At 36.5% G+C, this 21,402-nt stretch overlaps 1 protein-coding gene across 1 annotated transcript in view; it reads left to right on the top strand.

The window, feature by feature from the left end:
- The window catches only part of gfra1b (gdnf family receptor alpha 1b), a 287,118-nt gene that overhangs the window by 212,191 nt on the left and 53,525 nt on the right, over positions 1-21,402 (top strand). The window contains exon 7 of the mRNA XM_039775604.1: positions 17,209-17,411. Coding sequence (XP_039631538.1) covers positions 17,209-17,411 — 203 coding nt within the window. The remainder of the gene's footprint in view (positions 1-17,208; positions 17,412-21,402) is intronic.

Consider the following 21,402-nt stretch of genomic DNA (forward strand, 5'->3'; position numbering starts at 1 on the left):
TACTGATACCCAACCTAAATCTGCAAAATTAATAAAAAAAAATAATAAAAATCAGACAGTTGCATCCTAGTATAAAACTAAGAATACAATCTACATGCTGACTTCTGACATGCTGACTTTGAATTGTTTACAGTGAAGGACTCATCAGCTCACAATGGCAAATGCTCAGAGAAGCGTTAAGTGAAATAATGACTGCTATATCTGTATGTAGAAACCTGTGGAAACGAAGAGGAGACAGAACTGGTGGGAAGAAAATATGGAGGGGTTTGATAAAAAAAACCCTACTAAATGGGCTACATTGGCAGGGTTTTTTTCTTTTTGCATTCCGCATTTCTCTCAAACAACGAATTTGTGCCACATGAGTGAAAACTAATCAACATTGAGCAGCAACATTAACAACATTTCTTAAAGGTAGCTCTCTATTTAACCCATCATCCTAATAGATAGTTTCCAGTGATAGTGACAATACAATTTTAATCTTTCCTTACAGTCCTATAAACCATAATCGCATAATTGAACTTTAATAAAATGACCAACCATAATTTAGTTAAAAATTAAATGAAATTGAAGTATAATGATTATCTTTAAACACAATGACCAGTGCAGGGCGTTTTTAAGGCAACAACAAAATTATCCACAACCTCTACACAGTACAGTCACATAGATTTTTATTTACAGAACTAGGGGGCTTCGCCCCCTGCTCGCTTCACCCACCAACCCCTGTGTTTGATTTTCCGGATACACACTTTTAAGATTTTTTTTCTTTGAATTGTTCCTATTTCATTAGTTTCACTTTTATTTCATAACTTCTGTAAAAACAGCATTTGGAATCTTTCGTGTCCCAATATGCTGAATCTTTTTAATGAGGTCTGTGAGACTTATGTTTAATGACATTGTACCATAATTCAGGATAGGTTTCTCTGTTTGTAATTTCAGCACAGACAAAGCGATTAACATCATCAGCATTTAATAATTTTTTTGCAAAGTAACCAATAAATGCATGTGAGTTAAACCCCGTTTTTGAAATTCTCTGAATTAAACGTCAAAGCCTTACAATATTTATATACTTCTGACATATCACCTTTGTCCATATATTCAATCTCCATTCGCCTTTTCGTTATTTCTCCGAGTAATAATTTCTCTTTTTTTGCGCTAATGCGATGTTTACTTTCTTTTTTTGACACTGTCGTTTTTTTCTGCTTTCATATTCTGTATCTTGCTTTACATGTGTATCACGCCTACGTTTCTTTTTTGAGTCTTTCCAATTCCACTGTTTTCATTATCTCTAACCTGCTCTGCATGTGTTTGGCCCCCTTGTTTTATAACCTCTTTATGATGTTTCACTCTGTTTTCTACTCTCTCTTTTATTTCTTACCTCACTTTGGCCTGCTTTTTTCTTAGTGACGCCTGGTCCATGGTGATTATTTTCCCTTTTTCGAGTAATTTCCATTTGTTTGCGCTACTGCGATCTGTACTTTCTTTTTTTCAATACTTTCTAATTTTCCTAGTTTCATATTCTTTAACTTTCTCTGCATGTGTATCCCACCAATGTTTTTTTTGAGCCTTTTGAATTCCACTGCTTTCATAACCTTCATGTGCATAGCGCCAACCCCTTTGTTTGGTTAATCGGATACAATTTTAAAAGCTTTTTTTTATTATTATTATTTCTTATTTGGAATTTTTGCTGTGGTACGGAACCACAGATTCTCATAGCGATGGTCCATTATTGTGTAAATCCAAGTTTTGTGCATTGAATGATCCGAAAGTGAAAATACTTTGTTTTCCACTCTTTCCCTTTTATTTCTGACCTCGATTTGTCCTGCTATTTTTTCAATTTCACCTGGTTCTGATGATTAATTACCCTCTGTTTGTGTTAATGCGATCTTTACTATCTTTTTTTTGATACTGTAACTACTGACATAATAAAGTGTCACCAAAGTTCTACTTGATCAATTGGCAACTTTGTAACCCCAAACACAAATTTCTAGCACCCTCTCCAAGCCCTCCTCCCACAGGTCTCGCCGCTCCGCCTCTCAGTACCCCACTATCAGTCTTCCATGCTGTACTCCGCGCTGCTCTTTCTTCTTTGCTGAGAGCACAGAATCCGTGTGTGCTACCTGCCTTTACGTGAATGTTTTGCTGGCTGTCCATGCTCTTATTAGATAAGAAGTGCATGTCTTGCAAGAATCTCATGTTCCATGTCCCCACGAGACAGCCCTGGGACAATCTCTTGGCACCAAGTGTCATGTTTACGGGCCCCGCAAGACGCTCTGTGGCCAGTCTTTTTTTTCTTGTGTGTCTTTTAAATGTCATCCGAGAACTTCCAAGAAGATCACGTATCATCACCCTGGAAATTTCCTTTCCAGGATTTTGTTTTATATATAGAGAGATGAGAATTACAGAGGGAGATACAGGGTACAAAAAGTTAGAACAATAAACACTTTCCATTTCAGAGCCCAATATTTTGTCTCTGACCTACCTTCCCCTCATCTTTTCTGTCTCACAAAGTATACTGGTGGGTTTCTCTCTTCGTCCTCCACTTCCTTGCCAGACCAAACCCTTGCCTCCACTTTACTTCTGACTCCAAGCTCACCTGGCTGAGGAAAGGAGACGTCTTAGCCCTTGACCACTTCAGGGGTCACAGCTAATTGGCTGACTAATGGTTCTAGGTCATTCCTGGCCCTTTGGGAAATATATAGCCATCTGTTTAAAGGGCCAGGCACATCTGTATTTTGCTGCAGCCTGGGGGTAGCTTCCTATTGCTTATTCATGGCTAGGGGGTCTAATAGTTTGTCTCTAGTCCTACTCTAGCCACCTTCACTACTCCATTTGAGACATGATCTCAAATTCCCAGATTGCTCCTTTGTATCCCATCAGTAGCCCCCATATTGCAAAGAATGCAATATCACTATCCCATCAATGCAAAATTCCAGCAATGCATGTCAGAGATTTTATTACAGCAAAAAACTATGGAGGGCTTTTCTAGTGGGCCAATGTGAGCAAATGTGAAGAATGCAAATAATCAAGTCACAACTTGCAGTCAACAATGGAGGATGGTATTTGTGTAGTTTAATTCTAGATTTAATGTAAGTCCTGTTAATAAAAGAAATGAATACCAAAAAAGATTTGGGGTAGCCACCCCATATACTTGGAGATTTGGCAAGAAGAAGATGCAAAAATCATCAATATGTCAATACAGAGTTGAGTCCAAAACAGAACTGATTCACTGTTAACAACATGCCATTTTTATAGTAGGGCAGAGGAAGTGACATCATTGGAGCCCAGAACCAGAAGTGGAGTCATCAGACCCATAAGTGGAAGTAAGGTTGACAGACCTAGGTGGGATTTGCCTTCAGAAAGAGAGAAGGAGTTATTGCACACTGCCACTCCCTCGTCCGGCGTGGGATTACTATGTTTCGATCCCTTTAGCTGCCTCCCATACGCACGTGTGTGACAACCCATTTGAGAGATGATTTTACATTTGATTTAATCATCTTTTAGTAACTCATTCAAAATTGGAGCTGCAGTCCTGTTGCAATGTTGGTCATTCCATTTTATTGTGCTATGCCAGTTGGGGGGATTGCTATTATTATTATTGTTTTTGTTATATTACTGTTTCTGTTGTAGCCTGTAGGTTTTGTGTTCCCCAGTGACAGTGCCCATAGACATTCATGTGGGACAGTTTGATTTAAATGAATGTGCTTTTCACCTTTCAAAGGTGCACAGACTAGAAGTAACACCACACCGCTCTCTAGAATCATTGGCTGTTTTGATTTGTTAGTGGTATCTGATATTTCTGACAAAAACTACAGCATACATTGGGATGTGAGGACCAAGGTGCAAAAGTACTACCCTTGATCATCATGTAAAATCACATCATGCATGATACTCTTTGTTGTCTAAAATATTTATTAAACTAATATCTGATTCAAATATTGTATATACATCTATGCATACATTTAGCAAATGATTAATAAAATGGCACAGATTTCTCATAGATGAAATTCATATAATAGCAGCCATTTCTTGATGAGTTAAAAGGAAGTAAATGAATCAAGTAAAAGAAAAATAACATGAGAGACTGAATTTACTGCTGTGATTGCAGATGTGGCTGTCAGACTATAAAGGTTAAAATGACCCAGAAAAAAATTGTACCTTGAAAGACTACTCTGTCTAAACTTAAGAAGACAGGCTGCAAGACTGTTTGGAAATGGTGGAAAAGTAAATTAACAGTTCACTATGAAATATTGAGGGCACATATTACTGAATGCAATAAAGCAGTCTGACGAAAGAGAGGCAATGCTATTTTTCTAAGATTATAAATGAAAATGCAAGAAATCCCAGACTTCTATTTTCTGCTATAAATCATCTTCTAAACCCAACTTAATCAGCGGATTGTCTCCACAAAACTTTAAGCGAAACATGCAAAGCTTTCACAGCATTCTTTAATCACAAAATAAATGATATTAGATGTAATATATCCCTCAAAGACCTGTACTGTTGACTTTGCAAAGCTCACTACAGTGAACTAAATTCATTAAAGTAGTTTTACCTGAATTTCATAGATTAATTACTCAGTTACAACCTTCCTCTTGTACCCTTGACCCAGTCACAGCACACTTTTTTAAAGATATTTCTCATATGTTCATTGAGAGTGTACTTGATATAATTAACTCAGGGCCGGATTAAGACTTTTAACACTTAAAAGATTTTGATGCTTCCATATATAACTCATTCAAAATATAAACAATGATAAACTGTAAAATACTTTTTTTTTCTCAAAATGAAATAGAAAATTATGTTTATTTTTGTATACTTCCACTTTATTTATATTTGAAAAGTTTTCTCTTATTTTTTTCTAGCTGCAAATTCTTTAATCAGATCCTGAAAGCTAATCTCCCGTAACACATTTGCTTCTATACTTAGTAGAGCTGAGGCATCCAGCCTGCTACTATTCTTAGTATTTTCTTATTATTTTTTATTGTATATATTTGTACTGTATATAATTTTTTCATTTAGTGTGGGATCCCTTTTTTGTGGAACTTGGTTCAGCTGCACCATTTGCAGTTTTGAACCATGTTGTCCATAGTAAATCCAGCAATGCAAAATTTCTCTGGTGCCCCTCTTCCCTTGATAATCCAGCATGGAGTTAACTCCTCATTAGATACTGGGGTCTTCAAGATTCCCATAAAAACAACAGTAGTTAAGCCCCTGCTCAAAAAATAATCTTGATGCCTCTGTCTTTAACGACTTTTGACCTATTTCTGGCCTGCCTTTTTTTAAAGATAATTCTGAAAAAAGCAATTTTAATCAGTTAAATAAATACTTGAATAAACACTCAATTCTTGATAAGTTTCAGTAAGGATTTAGACCAAACCATAGTACAGAAACTGCATTGATTAACGTCATTAATGACTTGCAGGTTAATGCTAACGCAGGCAATGTATCTGTTCTCATTCTATTAGACTTGAGTGCAGCCTTTGACACCATAGACCACAGGATTCTTATTAATCAACTTAGCCAATGGGTGGGTCACTCTGGTAATGTCCTAAATTGGTTTCAGTCTTAGTTAAAAACAACAACAACAACATTTATTTATATAGCACATTTTCATACAAAAATGTAGCTCAAAGTGCTTTACATAATGAAGAATAGAAAAATAAAAGACACAGTAAAAAAAATAAAATAAGTCAATATTAATTAACATAGAATAAGTAAGGTCCGGTGGCCAGGGTTAACACACATGAACTTTTTTGTTAGATATTCTGATTGTAGCTCAAGAAACCATGATATTTAATTTGGGACACCACAAGGATCTATTCTTGGCCCACTATTATTTTCAATTTACATGGTCCCATTAGGCCAAATTATCTCAAAACACAAGGTGAGCTCCTGCGGTTATGCAGACAACACACAGAATTACTTATTTATAGCATCCAATGACCCTGACACTCTGCTTCTGATCCAATATCTGTCTTGTATGACTGAATACATAAATGAATGGTAATTTTCTCAAGCTAAATAAGATTTTAGTTGTTGGAAAAAATGGGAATAGTGAGGATCTTATAAATAAACTTGACCAGCTGGTACTAAAAGTCAAGGCGGAAGTTAAGAACTTTGGGGTGATCATAAACTCTGATATAAACTTTAAATTATTCATAAACTGTATTACTATAACTGCATTTTTTCACATAAGAAATGTTAGAAAAGTTAAACCTTTTATAACATTGCAAGACACTGAAAAATTAATTTGCGCTTTTTAGTCAACTAGATTACTGTAATGCTCTCCTAGCAGGACATCAACGTTGCAGTTAGTTCAAAATGTAGCAGCAAGAATCTTAACTAGCAAAAGAAAATCTGGGCACATATCACTGGTCTTAGCATCATTACATTGTATTCCTGCATCCTTTAGAATAGATTTTAAAATACTGCTAATGGTTTCTAAAGCTCTGGATAAACCTGCTCCCTCATATATTTTGGAGTGCCTGTCCCCTTGCATCCCCATCCGTGACCTCAGATCGTCTTAACACTGGTTTGTTTAATATACTGAGAAGTAAGCATAAAAGAAGTGGTAAGGTGGCCTTTTGCGGTTACTGCATGCACCAAAAATTTGGAATAATTTACCGATAGAGAGATTCTAGGCCAATACCATTGATCAATTTAAAAAACTATCAAAACTCACTTTGGCACTTTGGCCATCTCGTAATTGCATTTCTGATACATTATATATGCATTGTAATATCATATTCTTCATGGATGTGCTATCATTATTAATCCCTACTTTTCTCTGTTTTCTTTTGTGGGTCACCATCTTATCAAAGTACTGTACAGCTGCTTGTGATGATGGAATTAAAATAAATACTCCAACTGTCTACGAAACACACTGCATTGAATTGTCTTAAATGAAAATTAAAAATAATAAGACTGACTTTAGGACCATTATGTTAGGCAGAATGCCCAGTGAGAGCTGGGCGGTCTTTTGCCCAGAAACCCCTGCAGATTTTTTTTTTACTCTCCATCATCTCACCCCTTTTCTCTTTTTAATTTGTTTTTTTTTCTATCCTCACTTTCCATCTGACCTTAGGATCAGACTTATATTAGTGGGCCTAAGAAACGTATTTTCAAATTAGAATTCTACTATTTATATTGTATTTTTGTGTTATGTAAATGTATATTGATTCTATTTCAATTATTTTATTATTTATTTAGTCATAACTATCCATTTCTAACTTGCCTTTTTGTTTTTCTCTTAAAACTCTTCTTTTATATTGTGTAATGCACTTTGAGATACATTTCTTATATGAAAATGTGCTATAGAAATAAAAATATTGTTGTTGACCCTAATTGCTTCGTTAATGGCCCAATGTAAAACATGTTTGGTTGATTAGGACCAAAGTAATCACATCTATTAAATAATCATTTTAAGAACTAGTGCAGGAGATGCAAGTGGAGCGTAAAAGGGTTGAGTACAGGACGGTCTTTCTAACCGGGTGGGACCCTTCAGTTTAAAGCACAAGTATAAAGTGTTTGTGGGGCAGCATGATTTTTTTCTTGTGAATAACTATTAGTTTGAAGAAAGCCTGTACATTTTTAAAGTAAATTGCAACAACCATTGGACTACAACAAAAAACACTTATTTCTACATATAAAAGATGTAGCTCAAAGTGCTTAACAACATGTTAATTGAAGTCGTTACATTCAAAAGAAAAACTAATGAAATTTAGGTAACAATAATAAAAAAAATGAATAAATAAGATAAATAAATAAGGTACACTTAAATAAGAAAGATATATGGTTAAGAGAAACAGCATCCTTAAAATATAGATTTTTTGAAAGTTTCTAAGTGGCAGTCTGATTATAAGGTGAGATGGCCAGGGTGGGCAGAAAAAACAAGAAAACTGTTGGTGAAAAATATTAAAATCGTCAGCAGTTCGAGGCTAAAGTACATTCTGCCATTCTACAACAATATTCTTAAGTAGTTTGTTATTGGGGTTTTAGGCTTTGTCTTTGAGGATTCAACGCAGTGGGTCTTGTGACAAGTTGGGGTATCCTCATTCATTCAGACATCACAGACGGCTGCAAAGGACTTTGATCAGTTGTTGGTGGAATAGAACGCCACCATAAAATGACCTTTGAACTAATAGTAAGTTCTGTTTAAACTCTTTGGACTAAATCATTTTATTACTCTCTTTATCTAGTATAAAAGCCACCTAATTTATTTCAGTCTTTTAAGTGAACAACTTGACTTCTGCTAACTGGTACAATTAATCTGGCAAGCTTTTTAGAGGGATCCCACCATTGCAAAGCACTTTGGAAAGCAAACAACAATTTAATTAAAATTTATAAGACAATGTACAGAATAACATCATTCAGTACATGATAAATTAGCAAGAAACACTCTTTGAAGAGCCTACACAATAGAACATAAATTGATAATACCATAAAATCCTGAGCAGTACAGCTGCAGCAGAAAAATCAATCAGAAAAATACTACAGTTATAGCAAATTAATGCAAAGATTCAAAAGGTGAGTTTTTATGTGTGATTTAGATGTGACCCCCCGTAACGTCACAAAGCTAAATGAGTGTTGGCCCTGGCCTAGAGCCTATAATGAGTCTTGGTAAAAGGGAGGTGGGCAGGACCAGAGGAAAGCAGAGGAAAAGCAATGATTGCAGGTCGGTTGTTAGAATGAAGGTAAATTAAAGCAGAGCTCTAGCCAGTGTACTTTAGTGAGTTGAAGGATGATGCATTCATTTGACTTGTTTTGAACTCTAGCAGTAGCATTTCTAACATGATGATACTTTTAAGAGGATGATGATTAAAAAGGGAATAGTAATCATCCAGTTTGGAGACAGAGAAGGTGTGACAGAGGATGTTTTCTTCTTCGACATTACAGCAAAACTCGATATGTTATATTCATAGACATCCTTACTGTTGCAGAACTTTACTTTTTATTAATCAGAGTGTCTTTTAGTGTGACTCCTAGACTAGTAATAATAGGCAAAGGCAGAATTTTGTAGGAACTGAGGTATAGTGATATGGAATTAAGTACCACGAGAAGAAGTTCAGCTGTGTTTCTAATCAGTAATATGAAGAAAACAAATATCCAAAAACTCATATTATTAAAGCAAACATCCCCCATATCTGTATCTTATATGCTACCAAGAATGACTGTCATATACAGAAGACTTACTTACTTAGACTTAGTTCCTCCAAGCGACCGCCATTGAGCCCAAGCAGCAGCAGTGGCCTCGGTTTCATCCCATGCTAAGTTGACAAAACCAGTCTCAGATGAACTTTGACCCGCCACCATCATAACATCTTGGCCTCCTCCAATGCTGTTAACTAAAGTTTATTGGGGTTCACCTGGCATTTTTGTAGCATTGGGTGTTTTACAGGGTGGAGCAGGATATTTGCATGTGAGTGGAATTTTGCACAAAAATGGCATAGGCCCCAGACGTTGAGCTATATCTACAGAGCCACAGAAAAGAGGCTACAGACTGTTTAGCTAACCTCAAGACATAAAACACTTAATGTGTTCAGAGAGGTAAGAGGACATGCAGATAATCGAGAAAATTACCCATAGTTCTTCAACCAGTTAGGGAGATTTTTGTGGTTAATAGTACTGAAGGCAGCAGTGATGTCGAGAAGTAGTACACAGACTACAAAACCATCTTGGTTTTGTAGAAAGCTGTACAATAGACTTATAGTATGTGTTTTTCATTTGTTTTTGTTTTCAATATGCCACCCAATACTGTCTGAAACTGGACCACATGCTTTGAAACTTAACATCACTAACCCTTGTGTTTCAAACTCTCTCCTCTTAGTTCTCAGACAAGCAGCTCAACTTTCAAGAAAAAGTGTAATTTTTAGAAGGGTCTTCCAATCATTCAATGATTCAATACACAATGACACTGTAATTTATTTTATTTTTGTTATATTTTCATCTCTCCTGTATAGTGAAAAGTGGAAATTGATTCTTCAAACTGCAAAGAATTTGGTAAATCTTCCCAGGAGAAATTAAGTGCTTCTCACCAGGCCTACTTAAAATCATCTGAAAGGGAAACTTGAATGTAATTGAGTCGAGAGTAGATTTTTTTCAGCACTCTTCAATATTTCATGTGCATATTCACCTTAATGTGAAATACTGCTCAAGCTTAAGCAAACAGAACACATAACTGTAGCAATAAAAGAAGAAGATATTGTGTAGAATATATTACTTAATACAGGTCAAATGGAGCAAGCAGAGTTAAGCAACATACAAAGGAGGGATGCAGTATCTATAAATATTGAGATTTACCAGACTTAAGGAATTTTACATCAGAGGCGCACTCAGCTTTTTTAATGTACTTTTCTCTTACAGTTCCAGATATTTGTTGTAATAAGAAGCCTGTCTCGTCCACAATGGAAAATTTTTAGAAAGTTTACATTTCCTATTTTTGTGAAAATACCTCCTTTTTATTGTAGGTCTGAAATATTTTACCAAAAGAAAACATGAAACATGAAAAACATTTTTTTAGAGACTGTCTATATGTATCTTTTATAATAACATGATTTTTAGGTGACAATATGTAAAACAGCCATACTTTCTTGTCATTAATAACTGGATTTGTAGTTTCAGTCACAGTATCACTGGACATGGATACATTTCATATATATGGGTACCTGTATACCAGTTCTCACCTCTTTATATGTAATGCCTTTATTTGAAAGCACATTTATTTTTTCCATACCCTTAATGCTCTCCCTCCTTCTCAAAAACAATACACAGTAGCATTTTTTTTTCTCAGAAGTCACAAAACATTTTCTAAAAGTTCTTCCTCACATTTTAATATGTATACAGTATACAAGGGTAGTGAATTTTGAATCAAATTCTATGGTACATTAGCTCGCTGTATGGTTTATAAATATTATCAATTTTTCTCTCTTTTTTCTATACCATAATTTACATCCTCCTTAAGCATCTTTCATCCTAATAATGACGGAGACAGTATACCACATTACACCACCAGAACCAACTTTTAGAGGTTCAGATTGGTGAACTGTATTCGGTAGTTGATGAAAGCTAAAATCACTACAATTTACACACCTAATATTTAGCACACACCACCAGGGAAGAGGTAAAATGACTAAATATGTCACTACTGTATCACCACATATACTTACTGAAATGAGCATCACTACATATGAAAGAACAGTTAGTCTTTATGTATCATCTGATCACAACTCACCTAACCACCACTAAGAGCTCAGACGAAATGTGTAGAGATTCCAAGGGAAGTGAAATTAAAAAAATAAATAGTTAGTATGTAGTTTCTTTGTCCCAATAGGGAAATACATTTTTTATATCAACAAACCTCCTTCAATACACACAAGAACCAAGAGTGCATCCAGCAACTGAGTCTGTCTTCTTAGTTAGATTGTTGATTCAGAGGGCCTCTCTTGAAGTGATGTTATCAGCCTAGCAAAACAGAGTGTAGGAAAATACAGTGACTATTGAGCATAGAGTTGTACAATATGCTAAGGATATCACTACTCACATTACAGGAGCACAGTCTCCTAAGAAGAAGGGGGTATGCTTGGTCCTTTCTTATACAGTTCATCTGTGTTACAAGGCCAGTCCAGCCTGTCATTGATGTGTACCCCCAAATACTTGTAGCTGTGCACTGCCTTCACATCCACTTCTTGAATAATGATTTTCCAAAGTGGTCCTTTGGCACTGAAACTCAATAACCAGTTCCTGTTCTGTTTATATCAACTATTCAGTGGTCATTTTGCCACAAATGAAATGCAAATATAATATATGCCCCAATTGACTAGAAGATCATGATTTTTGTGAGCACCAATAAACTGCACAGTATATATCATCTGAGGAGAGGTACTAAAATCACCCAAGCAGACATATGGGAGTTCCTATCTAATGAGAACACGATGTTAGAAGAGTTACCATTATTACATATGAAAACTTCAGTATAATGTATATTGTATGTCTTTACAACAGTAAGCTATAGACCCAAATTGGTACAACCAGTTTGCAGGATGAGTTTGTGGTGGTAAGGGGTGAGGACACCCCTGCCACTTTGGAGTACAATGAAATTCTTACTAGTATATCTCCTCAGAGTAACAATAAAATACCAGCAAAGACACACATAAATACACAACATATGATAGATAGATAGATAGATAGATAGATAGATAGATAGATAGATAGATAGATAGATTATATACATATAGTATGTATGCATATACATACATGTGCACACATACACACACACATATATGTACAGTGCTTATAAAATATATTCATCCCCTTGGAAGTTTTCACATCTTATTTTTATACAAACAAGGTAGCATATTACAATTAAAACTACCGTTTGTAATTCTGGCATTGAAATTCTGCCTATTGGAATTTATCCACTTTATCTGCAAAGGGAGTTAAGTAACATCATGCATATCAATATTTATATTACTTCTTTTGAAAATGGGAGCTCAATAATGGAAATGATTCATTCTGTCACCCAGGGGCGGTCCTAGCCTGTTTGGTGCCCTGGGCGAACACACACTCTGGCACCCCTCCCCGCCTCCCCTCCAGCGCCCCAGCTCTAATAAACACTGAACAAAATCAGTGTAATAAAACAAACTATTGGAAATGTAATGAGACAAAATCAAATTTTACATTTATACAGCACCAAAATATTTAGGACCAGTTCACCAGGTCACTAACAACTACATAAACCTTTTCTATCAGAGCTGCAGTCAGTTTATTATTTTGGGTTAACTTTCCCCGACTACCACTTTCCACTACGCGAGTCATTTGCATTAGTAAGTTAGCACGCAAACATATATATCCATGCAAAAAAATTCTTACTAACTCAAAGCATTTTATCAACATGTTCAAAATCTCATTGACGATATTTTACTGTTTTAAAGCCTGTAATGTGCACTCCAATTATGGCAAATTTACTAACCTGTGATAAAGAATAGAGAGAGCACATGCATTGAGCTGGCGTCAGCTTCACACAGGAGAATCCCATGCCGCCCCGCCCCTCTCCTCCCTGTGCGGCAAGCAGCAGGCGCACCTCGCAAATGGAGGGCGCCCTTACTCCCCGCAAATGGGCAATAGGAAACCGAACAGTGCCCATGCAATCCCAAAAATGCGTTGGCATAATGTCAGGGCAACATGGGCACGCGCAAAAAAAACATTTTTTTTTTTGCCAATGCCCAAGATGCTGTCCCCACCATGATGCCGCCCTGGGCAATGGCCCATGTCGCCCATATCAAAAACCGCCACTGCTGTCACCAACAATCTAAAGTTGACTCATTTTCACCCTGCAAATATATTTGTTGACATCAACTATGTGACTTTGGAAGGAACAACGACATATATCAGTTGGTATCATGTTCCAGTTGAGGATAAAACAGGTTGGATCTGCTCTATTCAAATGTTAAATATGCCTTTAAGTGTAAACTTCTGTTATCTTTGGGTAGATCTGATCATGTGAAGAAGTGGAGCCTGGGGACATGGCTCTGAAAGACTATTTCTAAGTGACTGACTTTGAAATGATGTGTGATGATATTGAGGGGCTCAGTCAATCTTAGGCCTTAAGAGCTAGTAGGGTTTATGGACAAATCTAATGTCCTGAACCAATTTTTAAAAGATTATCTCTCACACTGCCATTATCTTCAAATGTCCAGTCACCCCACACCATCCCTACTACATCAACAGCTCCCAACAGATCACTTCAGCTGTAATGGCCAGTGATGAGTCCACCTACCGATCATCAGTAAGGAATGTCCCTAACTGATGACCAAGTGAGGAGACAACTGTGGAAGTTACACACAGGAAATGCCGTGGGATCAGTCCTCGAGTTCTTAAGGCCTGTGCTGTGCTATCCTTTGTCACCTGTTCAATCTGTCCCCAGGGCTCCAGAAAGTACAGCTGCTGTGGAAAACATCCTGGCATTGTTCCTGTTTCAAAGAGTGCAGGAGCATCTTCACCAAATAACTACAGAATAGTAGCACTTGAGTCTCACATCATGAAAATTGAAAGGCAATGAACTATCTGCCTATCAGACTGCAATTTGTGAGGCTTAAACCCTGTGTCTATAATACGGATGTTTGCAACACTGCAATACCACAAAGAACAGTCCTGTTTTCTTTTTCCTTCACCCTGTACTCTTCAGAATATAAATATACACTTGGTCATGTCACATGCAAAACACTCTCAGATGATTCTGCACTTATGTAATCTATTGACAAAGGAGTCAGGTGGAGAACTTTGTTTCTTGGTGCAGAAAGAATTATCTGAAACTTCACATTGGCAAAACCAAGGAACTGGTTATTGACTTTCACTGGACCAAACAGCCTTTATGTCTGGTCACTCTTGGGAAGTGGATGTAGAGGTGGTGCATTGCATCAAATACTTTGGGGTCCATATCAATGGGAGACTAGACGGGTCTCATAACACAGATGAACTTTATAAAAATGGGAAGAGCGGCTCTTTTTTCTTAGGATAATGTGTTCTTTTAATGTGGGTAGTGATATCCTTTACATATTTTAGAAATCTATGATGGCCAGTGCAATGTCCTATGCTGTGGCATGCTGGGCCAGTAACATCACTCCACTGAATCAACATACTAATTAAAAGTGCAGGCTCAGTTATTGGATGCACTCTGGACCCCCTGGAAGTAGTGTTGAAGCCGAGAATGAAAAGAAAAGTTTCAAAATTTCAAAACAAAATTTCTCCCTGAGACCAAATAAAGAAACTGAACAAAAGACTTTAGGCTGAAAGACAATAAAAAGAAATTGTTGTTATCAATTCAGGAGCTCAGTAGCCCATTTGAACATTATAATTAGCACAGTGACAGAAAAGACAGACACACACACACGTAGACCACTGCAGGTACTTGGCGACATGCATCTGAGAAGTGTTTCTGTCTGCTAGGACATCTTTCTGTCATTTTAACAATTACATGACTATATCTATATATATAATTCACTAAGGGCACGCAAGACAGTGAGCACAAGCAAGACAGAGAGTGCACGCAAGACAGAAAGCCCCGCATGCCAACTCTAACTAAGGGCAAGCAAGACGCATGCAAGGTAGAGAGCGCAATTTCCTGTTATATTGGTGTTTGCAATGACTATTAATAAGGCACAGGGCCAAACTTTCAAAAAAATATGCCTGTATCTGCCAAAACCTGTTTTCACTCACGGACAATTGTGTGTTGTTCTCTCCAGAGTTCCATCCATTCATTGACTGACAGTTGTATCCTCAAACCCTCCCCATTTGGACAACTGTGTCTTTCAGGAAGTGTTCACACATCAATAAATAATTATATGGCATATACTACGGCGCGGGTTGGCTACTTATATATAAACGTCTACGCTTGGAAGTGTGTGTGTCTGTCAAAGCCCGGAAGTAAGAGGTGGAGTCGGGGTAAAGGCTCTTCTTCCAAGGGAAAAAAACTTGCTTAGCTGCTAATAACACAAGCGAAGAGAGAACGTCAGCAAAACGAAACCTTAGAAGAAAGAGAAAGTCAATTAGCTGCTAACATTGGCAAAACTGTACCCCTTGTTCTTTTATTCCCGCTGCTAATACACAAGCGATGCCAGCACGTCGGCAAAACGAATCCTCCTAGGAGAGAGATGACCAGAGTAGTTCCTTTCAATTACCTGACATCTCTACATTTCATTTTTTTTTCTGACAATTTCAATAGTTTCTAGGACCCTGGGCTTTTTACAGCATGAGCTTACACAGCTAGTATGGCTTGGCATATTTACATTTCCAATTAGAGAGTAATGTTAACTTACTTTGGTTATTTGTTTAGATGCTGTACAGCCTTGTCCGTTGTTCTACTGGTGTTGTTAGGTACATTTACATTTATATTTGCTGCGTTTTGAGTACTGAAATTTGCATCTCCTGTGGCTCTTTGTCATCAGTCCTTTTCACCTCCTTTTGCCTTTGTGTGACCCACTGTTGACTTTGAATGCATACTTTGCAAATTAATATTGTTGTGAACATAGCTGCCAATTCTTGCACCCATACATCAGCTTTTTCACTATTGTCATAACTGGACAACAGAGAGCACACACAGCACCTGCAACAAAATATCATTCACTTTTATCATTAGTTTATTTACAGTATGTCTTCAAATGCCAGTGTATAATTTGACTTTAAAGAAACGTTTTTCCCATGCAACAGGTCATGCTGTCATCACTGACTTTTTCATTACAGTCCTATGAAATGCTTCCTAAACCTTAATATCATTGCCCTGCTCATTATTTTTACTTTGCGTACATGTTTCAACATAAGAAATGTCTACCACTTTTCTTCCAATCTTTACTTAAAATTCAAATTGCATATCTTTGTTGCACAGTTGAAGAATATCACTTATGACTATTATTGTGAAATAGGATGCTAAGCTATTGGGTATGAAATTGCTGATAGACAGGAAATTTGCATTCTTCATTATTTCCTTTGCAAAATCAATTTTTATGAAGAAAACAATATATAATATTTATATATATATAGATATTATTGGGTGGCACGGTGGCGCAGTACGAGACCTGGGTTTGCTTCCCGGGTCCTCCCTGCGTGGAGTTTGCATGTTCTCACCATGTCTGCGTGGGTTTCCTCTGGATGCTCCGGTTTCCTCCCAAAGTCCAAAGACATGCAGGTTAGATGCATTGGCGATCCTAAATTGTCCCTAGTGGGGGTGTGTGCCCTGTGGTGGGCTGGCACCCTGCTCGGGGTTTGTTTCCTGCTTTGCGCCCTGTTTTGGCTGGGATTGGCTCCAGCAGACCCCCGTGACCCTGTAGTTAGGATATAGCGGGTTGGATAATGGATGGATGGATGGATAGATATTATATATAATAAGATATTTAATACATGTTGGTGTTAGCAGAGAGCAATTTGAATGTTAATTGACTCCAAACCGTTAAGGAATATAATGTATGTCAGGGTCTTTAGTCAAAGACTTTGATCTGCTTTACATAGTTGACTTATTTCAGTTTAAAGGAACACTTGTTTTTAGATCAACAAGATGCAAATCAGTAATGGCAGTGTCCCTGCTATTGCCATCATATTTCTAATGTTGATATTATATTTTATGCTATCATGTTTAAAATGGTCTGTCATTTATCCTTATGCTATATAAATATGTTATTAGTCTGGCACTCAGTATGATCTTGCCTGTTTTACTTGCAGGAAATGCAATACAAGCATTTGGTAACGGCACCGATGTAAATGTATGGCAACCCATGCCTCCTGTTCAAACAACTACATCGACTACAACGCCGTCTAACAAAATAAAAGAGAGATCTCCCAATTCTTTGGACTCTTCAACCCACATCAATGAGATCAGCACTTCAGATGATGCTAACACCTACCACATGTGTGCAAGCTTACAGGTAAGTTTTATTTGTACCCTCAAGTAAAGTTTTCTTGTTATCTTACTCACCTTTTCATGTTCTTTACGTTGTAACAGGAGAGGCCAACCTCATGGCCAGGTCTTATGTCACACTGCTACTGGCTTTGAACCTTCCAACCCTTGACAACCTTTATTAGCATTTTAAAAGTTCATGTCATGTATATTTGAAAAAAATATCATTGAAAATACTCAAAATGTAAAGAAGTGAATGAAAATTTTCTGTGCTTGTCATCTTCAATGGCAATTCAGCACTGAAAAAATGACTAATTGGCCCGTCTGCATATTGCAAATTCAAATTCTTAACTACAACTCCTCCTAATCAGTGTTTCTTGTAATATCATGCTTTTAGACAACATTCAGACATTATCCTGTTAAATGCTAAAAGATTTATATCTCATCCTTAAAATGAGTTGTAAGAAAAATATCATTTCCGTTAATTTTTTTTTATTAAACTATGGCTTACTAAAACCCATCTATGATAAAGGCAATCATTAATGTCATTGACGTTTGCAGATTTCACAAATGATTATACGCCCACTCACATTTCAGGAAGGGAACAGCTCCCTTTCTTTTGCTTTTTCTTTCATAATTAGGGGAACATGAGTGCAGGAAATTTAATTCCTTGCTTCATTATTAGCATTAAAAAGGCACCAACACCTTGCTTTTAACTTTCAGCTAAGTTTATACATTGTCATCTTAAAGTTGTGTTATGGACAGTTATAAAATTATTTAAAACCTTTAAAAATCTCAAAAGACCTCCAAACTGTTACAATTGGGGTAAATAAAATTGTGAACTTTCAAACACTACTAGGTCTGGCGATCTGTGACATAAAACTCACTGATATCTAATTTTATATTTGACAAAAATCGGTGAATTTTAAAGACTTTCTTAGAATTACACACACAGTAATTATTTTATTATTAGTAAACTCATGAGTATGTTTGCATGTTTCCTGTCAGGTATCCATTGGCCAGAATGCAGACAGCACAGTCCCTCAAGGACAGGCATGTAGAGTGCTGGGCCTTGTGCCCAATGTAAGGTGCTGTCTGAGCTCACCCAATGTGTGGCTCCTGCCCCTCCACCGCACGACTGCTGTGTAATAAGCATTGGAGAGGACCAGAGACAAACAGAAGGCGTTAGGGGGCAAATGACTTACAGAAGGAAGAGCTGATGGTGGAGCCCTAGCCCATTTGTGACTGTTACATTTTTCCTTAATTACTGATATGTTTTAACTTAATTACATTTAGATATTTAACTTGCGTTTATCAGTTTGGTTTCATTCATTTCTGTTCAGTCTAAACTCGTATAGCAGGCTTCTAATGATGACATGCAAAGTGCTTATACAGATTTACATTGAAATGAAACAAAACTCTGTGGTGCGTTGGCACCCTGCCCGGGGTTTTTCCTGCCTTGCGCCCTGTGTTGGCTGGGATTGGCTCCCTGTAGTTAGGATATAGCGGATTGGATAATGGATGGATGGATAAAACAAAACAACATGTACATACATATAAGCGTGCAAAACTTTTTTTTTAATACACTGTAATCTGATGAATAATTAAGATCCCAAAACTTTTGCATTGACAGAGTCACAGATAAGGAACAAGACGACACATTTAACTGATACAGTATATGAGTAGTTAAGATAATGGAATAGCGTAAATTAAAAACTACATTTGACAACATTTCATAAGAAAATAAACTTCAATGTGATGTAGGAGTGCTAGGATATGTGCATACAATGGTCTAAATCAGCAACATGCTGAGGAAAATTCCATAAAGGGAAATGGTTAATAACTGCCAGTCATGGTGAATATCATAATTTTAGTTTAGACCAGTAATTTACAGACATTTTTACAGCATGAATAGTTATATCAAAAACTTGTAAGGATACACAAAGAAGGCAGAAAAAAATTTTGGGGAACCTCCCCCTATATTGTACAATGTACAAAGCAAAATACATCAAACTTTCAATAAATGGCTTCAGAGCAGCATCTGGTTCTGTGTCCAAAACAGAGACAACTAAACACAAAAGGAGCTGGGTTTTTATATAGTCAGGGAGGAAGGACTGGGGTCCAATATTTTAGGCCGGGAGGCACGGTTATGCAAGGGAAGCAGGAAGTACTCTATGTTGATTTCCTTTCAGAGGATCTGTAGGAGAAGGAGAAGAAAAGGTAGTGCACTTCGAAAAAGCCCGTTCTTGTTTTCGGCCCTCAGTTAAGCCCTTAGCCTGCCTCCAAAAGCATGTGTGTGACAAGCTGTAACTCAGGTCTACTGTGTTAAATTAATGGGTCTTCGTCCTTTATTTACATTCCTTGACAAAGGGGAAATGTCTTAAGCTACAATTAGGTCATTCCCATGTGTGAGGGCCATGTGGCTATAAGCTCTAACTCTTAGGGTAATGTTTTTTGTTTGGAATTTCAAGAAGGCAATATATACTTTGGTGTGAAAGTATTCATAAACTTTCCTAGGTTGGGTGGCTGAAGTCATGTGAGAGCTTATAATAAGACCCTGTTTATCAGCTAAATACAGCAAATCTTGGATAGTTCAGTAATTTGAAAACTAAAAGATAATTCTGTGTCAAAGAGCTAGGGTCCACCAAAATAAAATGTAGACCCCTTAAACTATATTTGACATATTTTATTATTGCTTTCATAACTTCTTCAGATAATAGATTACAGTGTTTTTTGTGTGTCTCTTTTGGGTTTGCTTGTTTGTTTTTAAAAATTCAGTAGAGTATCTAATGTAATACAGTTAATTAGTAACATAATAAGTAAGATGTGACTTGTAAGTACAGTTGTCATTGAAATTAATACAAAGCAAAGTAAATATTTTGCTGTTAAGCTCTCTGAAAACTTTAATATGCAGTGGGGCAACAGTATTGGTCTTCGTAGTGTATCCCTGAGGGATGCCATATCTAAATTACAATATGAATGATGACATAATGCTATCAGATTTCTGAATATAATGATTATAATATGATATGCAAGTACTAAACCACCTAAGAACAATGTGGATGTGTATGAAAGCTGCACATAATCAAAATGGACAATGGCTGCAGTATTTCCTGCATCAGAACATAGTAGAATATAATTAAAAATGTGAATTAAACCTGTTTCTGTGTTATGTTTCTGCAGAAAGCTAGACAGAAAGTTAAAAAAATTATAAACCTTAACACACAAATGATGTCTTAAGGTTGCTATTTTTTCCTAGATTTTTTAGAAAGAAGAGATACAGTATGTTTGAGATCAACCTGTAATTATTAAGCCTGTGCTGGTCTATATATAATTTCTTCAATAATAGTTCATGTCAGTATGGATGCATTGATGCACCCTGTATGTTACTTGAGGTTTTTTTTATGTTTTCGCGACATGGCCTTAGACTACAGAAGGTGGCCAAGCTCACTGCAAGATCCAGTGGCAACATTTCCAGGTCTGCTATTGTGTTAAACCATCGAGCATAAGGAATGACATAGCTTGACTCCATAACATTATATTTTAGGAAATTTACTATTATTTATATTGTTAATTGTTTTTGAGTGGCAGATCCAATATCTTATTCGTCAAAGTAGCTACAGGTTTAAATAATACAATGTTAATATTTTCTCCTATTCATTTTCAACAGTATTCAGACTAAGCTGCATGAAGCAGGCATTACTTGTTAATGTTATCAGTCCACAATATTTAGCAAACCAGTAATTTACTTGCTTTCTGCTCCTGATTTTCTGATTTAAGAAGTAATTTTTATCATTCATTTTATTTTGTTTTGTTCTAATTACCTCTTTTGAAAATTGTGGCTATACCTGAACCATTTTAGGAAATGAGATGAGTTGTAGCCATATTTGAGCTAATATAATTCAGTCTTAATAATGATGTTGAGATCCACATAATATCAATTAATGTTGATGAATTGTTGTAATCTAGATCTAGCACTGAAATGTAATCTACGCATTCATTGACAATACCCAAAGCAG

Source organism: Polypterus senegalus, chromosome 1 (assembly GCF_016835505.1).
Source record: "Polypterus senegalus isolate Bchr_013 chromosome 1, ASM1683550v1, whole genome shotgun sequence".
Classification (NCBI taxonomy): Eukaryota; Metazoa; Chordata; class Cladistia; order Polypteriformes; family Polypteridae; genus Polypterus; species Polypterus senegalus.